General features: G+C 40.6%; 1 protein-coding gene across 3 annotated transcripts in view; it reads right to left on the bottom strand.

Moving 5' to 3' along the window:
• Positions 1-3,872: 3,872 nt before the first annotated feature.
• Positions 3,873-6,041, bottom strand: part of LOC132105955 (xylosyl- and glucuronyltransferase LARGE1) — a 64,462-nt gene continuing 62,293 nt past the window's right edge. For 2 of the 3 annotated variants that reach the window (XM_059511525.1, XM_059511526.1), the window contains one exon: positions 3,873-4,284. In XM_059511525.1, the coding sequence (XP_059367508.1) occupies positions 4,087-4,284 (198 nt within the window). In that variant the 3' untranslated portion in view covers positions 3,873-4,086. The remainder of the gene's footprint in view (positions 4,285-6,041) is intronic. The other variant, XM_059511527.1, reaches the window with a different exon arrangement.

Here is a 6,041-nt window from a genome sequence, read left to right as displayed (position 1 = left end):
GTAAGTAGGCTCTCGAGACTGAAATTGTATTACATTAATTGTTTGCTAGATGTATTGAATGCATTTGGTATACAGACCTAATAAATATTAATACATATTTATTAATAGTTATCAATATTGCTAATAATAATAGTAGTCGTGATTGGTAATTCTAATTAAAAAAAAAACAGCCGTCTCTGAAATATTTAACTTTTTATATAAAATTCTGCCACATTTATTCAAAGAATGATATTTCAGATTCTTTTTCAACAATCTATGGTTTAGTGGTTAGCAGATTCATTAAACAAATCCAATGAATGTATTAAATATTCAAATGGTGCGCTGCATTTGTTTGAAAAACATTGTTTTGCAATGTAACATGTATGCGACAGTAAAATAAGCGGCAAAGACATGACGCAATTTAATTCATAAGCAGTTTTATCAGTGTTATCCTGGACACGTTCATATTCATATTAAACACACACATCGATCAGCTAGTGTGCACATACAGCTCAGCAGATCAGAACTCACGTACAAACTCAGAAAATACTGAAAAATAATGACACCGCTCAAACAACCATCTCAATGAACACTCAGAACATCAGTTGTAACACTGCCACCTCTGAAACTTAAATGCACAGAAGGGCATAAGGCTTCCACATCAGAAAATATCAGCACTTTATTTAGTACAGTAACATTTATGGTTTCCAACTGAATGCAAAACAAACTGGATGGTTGTAACAAAGTATCCTTCAGAAGATTTTACTTCAGAAAAGTCACGCATAAATGTTGTCCATTATTAACTTCATCTGCTGGTTTTACTTCTCACATAGTTAATACAGTAGACTGGGGCTAGTTGTCACAGGGAATATCAAGTAAACAAGTAAAATCAAAGTACACTGATATTAGTAGATTTTTTAATGTTTTTCTGTATATATGTGCGTGTTAAAATACTTTAAAAAGAAAAGGCATTTATCAGACTAACATATTACTTCACACAGTGTGGCAACAATCCCCTGTATTGAATCTGTGTTGAATTTGAACTGTTATTGTTTCCAGGACAGTGTCTGTAAAAATATTTCAATAGCTTTCTCAAGACTGTTTGGTTTATTTCTATACAGAAACTGACGTTAAAAAAATAAACCCACCCTGAGAAATAGTCACTAATGTAAAAAAAAAAAAAAAAACCTTTTGACAACTAGCCCAGGTCTGTTCTAATGGACCTGTAGTTTTGAATATGAGTAGCATTCATTGCATTGTTTTCAGAAATTCTTTTTTTTTTCACAACTTACTCCAAGCAAGTATGTAAACAAACACTTCGTCCAAAAATGATCACAATGCAATTGGTAAAGCAATGCAAGTTCAAGTGCATTCTCAGCTTTCTCACAAGTGGCACTATAGAACATTAGCGTGAACGGTCTATGGTCCGTCCCAACCAATAAAATAACACGAAATAAAGCAGCAGTCCTGTGGGTGAGGTCAACTTATAAAGATGATCTCACAGGCATACTGTAATGCACACAACACAGACTGTAGCCTTTTAAAAGCACTTAATTGATAGACATGTACGCTGCCGAGATGCCTGTTGAAGAACCCATCAAGTTCTAAATATTGTGTACAAACATCTTCCAAATATCTGGTTCACAAAAATTCACAATCATAAATGTGAGAAACTGCTGAATGTCAGTATAACATCAGACGGGATGGCATATGAGAACTAATACATAGATGTCTCTGAAAAGTTGAGTTTGTGTGCTGTCAGGATGGCAAAAAAGGCAAAATATCAACAGGAGCCTGAGTCAGACATGTTGTTGGCTGATAGTCAGCGTACAAAGTAACAACAAAACACACTTATGACATGTTCTGCTACTGCATCAGCATCAACTCTAAATCAACTATCTTTAACAAATTATGAAAAAAAAATCAATAAGTATGTTAATTAAGCCTGTATTTGAGTGCATGAGTCCGTTAGTGTGGTGTGTGATGCCCTCTGATGGAGAATGACAGTCAGTAACACTTAAATACCCATCTCTAATATGTCAATAAAGAGTTCACTTTGGCCTCTCTTTACGTATTATTGCCAGTCCGAGGAATGAAGATCCCCGTTTATTACATTTGTTCACATCTGCACTGAGAATTAACACATATCCAACTACTTCACCACACACAACCACTTTCAACACTGAGAAAGAAACCTTGAATCGAGAGAGAGAGAGAAAGAAAGAGAGAAAGAGTAAATAGTTGTAAACTGTTGAAGCAAATATTTGAGATAAGACAGACTGACAAACAGATATGAACATATTGTTAGACAGGCAGATCACATAAAGACAGAGAGATTTATTTAAGAAGTATATAAGAGGATAGACAGATATATTTAGATTGTTCAACAGTTTGATGATAAATAGATAAATAAAGCCTTTTGGGCAGCGTGCCGATATACCCGGGTTCGAATCCCTACTCGAGGACTCCCGATCCCGGCTCCCTTTCTCTTCCTCACTTTGCTTCCTGTCAGATTTGATCTGTCTTATTATAATAAAGGCATTACAAAAAAAAAAAAATACTGTTATAGACCGATTGTTAGATAGAGAGGCTGTTGAGATAAAGATGGGTTGTTAAAAGGAAAGAGACAGAGAGATGCAGACAAACAGATGTAAAGAGATACAGACAGATTATTAGATAATGAGACATTGTTAAAGATATAGCCAGACTAAATGGAAGAGAGATGGACAGATACTTGGATATAGTTTGATCGAGATAGAGAGAAATAGATAGTTTAACAATGAAGCATATGATGCTACATGTTCTTATACAAGTTGTTTGAACTGAAATGTGTGTTGGCAGTGCATGTACACAACCACCCTAAAATGCTAAAAATCCACCCACCCAAGATCTGCTCAAATGTTTACCCCTTTCTCAAATCGAGCCAATCTCAGATGCCTTCAGTGTGTCTTCACATAAACACGCCCCTCCCACAATAGTTTGATTGACAGTGGCGTTTCAGCACAGACTGGACTGGTGTTTTACCTTATAGAGCCGCCCTGAGAGAGCTGTCATCAGTCCACCATTGTTTCACTGCCAGAGCAGATGTACACAAGAATGTCTCCTAAGCGATTGAGGTGCTCTGTTGTTGGATGTAATATATGAACATAGCAGTCGTCATTTACTTCTGACATCTGAGCCTCTGAAGATGCATGGGATTACATTTGTTTTTGAAGAGAATGCAACCCCGATCTACATAAATGTGTCTATGTTCGCGTTAATCATTCATTATCCAGCTTCACCTACAGAAGAAGTGATTGTAAGGTTTGTTTTTAATGAATCTGCAAATCGCCTTTGTTAGACTTGTTAGACTGATACAGACATCAAACAGAATGAGATACCGACAGCTAGAGGCAGATTTAGACAGATTGTTAGATGGAGAGATTGTTGGACAGAGATAGACAGACATAGATGTAGATATAAAGATACTTGTAGATAGACAGCGAAACTGTTAGACAGACAGGTAGAGAGATAAACTGATTGTAGGGATGAATAAAAGGGAGACAGAATCAGAGACAGAGGGAGAAAACCAAACAGAAAGGACTGATAAATGGGTAAACTAGGTAGACAAACAAAGATAAACTGAGATATATATATATATATTTAGACGAGCAAAAAATATAGACGGATGCTTCGAAACAGAGGCAGAAAAAATAAAAAGACTGACAGACAGGCAAGGCAAATGGTTAGAAAGGAAGAAAGACAGACAGGTTGACAAAGACAAACAGATTCAAGGCTTTAATCTGAAGTGCATCAGTGTTATAGTTCATCGTTTATAAGTAACAACAGACCTTATTTATTCTAGAAGTTACCATTTTTGGGATCTGTTTGCCTTCTCAAAAAAAGTTCATCAATGACTTCTAATCAGCAGTTTATTTCTCGGCACCTTTGTCAAACACCACTGATAAACGTCTTATCGGATCCCTGAATGAATGGATGATCCCGAGCAATGCTTCCTAATGACCCTGCAATCTCAGTTTCACTGAACACATCTATACAGGCGCTGTCACACAGCACTTCATCAGCTCATGGCAGTTAATTAATCGGTTTGCTGAACAATGTGCTCGGCTAGCTGTTGTTATCCACTGTCATGTATTTAAGCGCGGCGAAACCGTAGCGCCGAGACATATTCTGCTGAAACTCCTCCTTCAGTGTCTTCAGACAAACACGGTACTGTTTGTTTGAGCGGAACTTGGTGATGTCAAAACTGGGCGCGTGGGGCATGTGGATCATGTAGGCGTTGGGCAGAACCACAAACTCGTACTCCTGAAAATAACACAACGAACAGCATTTATCATGCTGAAAGATTAGTCAATTCACAGCAAATAAGACCATCAACTAAACAAAAAGAGATTTAAGATATTAAATATTTCAAGACTGACTGAATCATGACCATTAACCAGTCCACTTAAACGTCTCAGTTACGCATGGTAATCCTCGTTCCCTAAAGGAGGGAACAGAGACGTCATGTTGGTGACCAACAAATTGCGATATCGCTTAGAAAAACCAATCTACTTCGAGTGTAAACTAAATGAGCCAATGAACATTGGCATGCAAATATTGCATCCAGCTGCCGTTGATCACCGTGTGAGTATAATAAGGCAGCAGGTGCAATACATGCAACACTGGAAAAAACGTACCCATTCCGCTTGGAACAGGGACACTGTGGAAGCCCCATCCTTCCTGAAGGAGTTTTCGAAAGCAAATACACATATAACATCCATTTAGGTGTATATGGAGAAATTTGAGGTGAGGTGAAATTTCCACAGTTCTCACGGATTCATCATGAAGGCCTGGCACTGGAAATTCCACTGCGTCCAGCTCCCTAGAGTGATGGAGGATCTCAACAGGTTCTACAGTATGGACACTCTCGAGCAGTTTTAGCAAGCCGACACTAACCGGGGCCTCTCTGTGCCACTACCCGCTTAAGGTGAGAACACTGGAGGATACCGGCTCTACTCGAAGGCTATAGAACCTAGAGAACATGTATCAGTCGCCCAGCCCGCAGCTCTACAAATATCTGTCAGTGAGGTGCCATGAGCCAGCGCCCAGGAGGATGCAACACTTCTAGCTGAGTAAGGTCGCAACCTGAATGGGCAGGGCACACCCTGTGCCTGATAAGCCAGGGTTATGGCATCCACAATCCAGTGGGCCTTCTTCTGCTTAGAGACGGCATTTAACCTCCTGGCCCCTCTAAGGAACCTGATGACGAGGTCATACCTACCTAAAGACTTCCCATTCACAGGGTCATGGTATGCAGCAATAGCGGCAACCTGGACTTTGAGGGTAGAGGGAGACAGCCTTCTATCCAGCCCTTGCTGCAGAAAGGAAACCACGACCGCAATTGGGCATCTTTGTGGGTCTTCTTGGCGAGAAGAATATCATTCGACGAATAGGTTCCACTTCAAGACGTAAGTGTGTCTCGTAGACAGTGCTCTTGCAGAAGTGATGGTGTTCACTACATCCTGGGGTAGGTCACCTAGAACCTCCCTATCCTGTCCAGGGACCTGACATGGAGTTTCCAAAGGTCTGGACATGGGTGCCAAACAATGTCCCGTCTCTTAGTCAGTAGATCCTTCCTGAGAGGAATGGGCCAAGGAGGGGCTGTCGCGAGGTGCACTAGTTTGGGGAACCAGGTCTGAGTGGGACAATATGGTGCCACTAGCAAGACTTGCTCCTCGTCCTCCCGGACTTTGCACAGTGTCTGTACGAGAAGGCTCACTGGGGGAAATGCATATTTGCGTAGGCCCCGCGGCCCGCTGTGTGCCAGTGCGTCCATGCTGAGTGTTCCCTCTGTCAGGGAGTAGAACAACTGGTAGTGAGAGGTCTCTGGGGAAGCAAACAGGTCTACCTTAGTGGCTCCGAACTGTCTCCAAATCAACTGGACCGACAGGGGATGGAGTCGCAATTCTCTCAGGAGCATTGCTCGAGACAGCTCGTCGGCTGCACGGTCGAGCAGGCCCAGAATGTGAACAGCACTAAGTGACCTCAGAACCTTCCGACTCCAAAGGAGGAGGTGGCAG

Source organism: Carassius carassius, chromosome 26 (assembly GCF_963082965.1).
Source record: "Carassius carassius chromosome 26, fCarCar2.1, whole genome shotgun sequence".
Taxonomy (NCBI): Eukaryota; Metazoa; Chordata; class Actinopteri; order Cypriniformes; family Cyprinidae; genus Carassius; species Carassius carassius.
The sequence above is the reverse complement of the archived record's forward strand: the minus strand, read 5'-3'. Positions and strand labels throughout refer to the sequence as shown.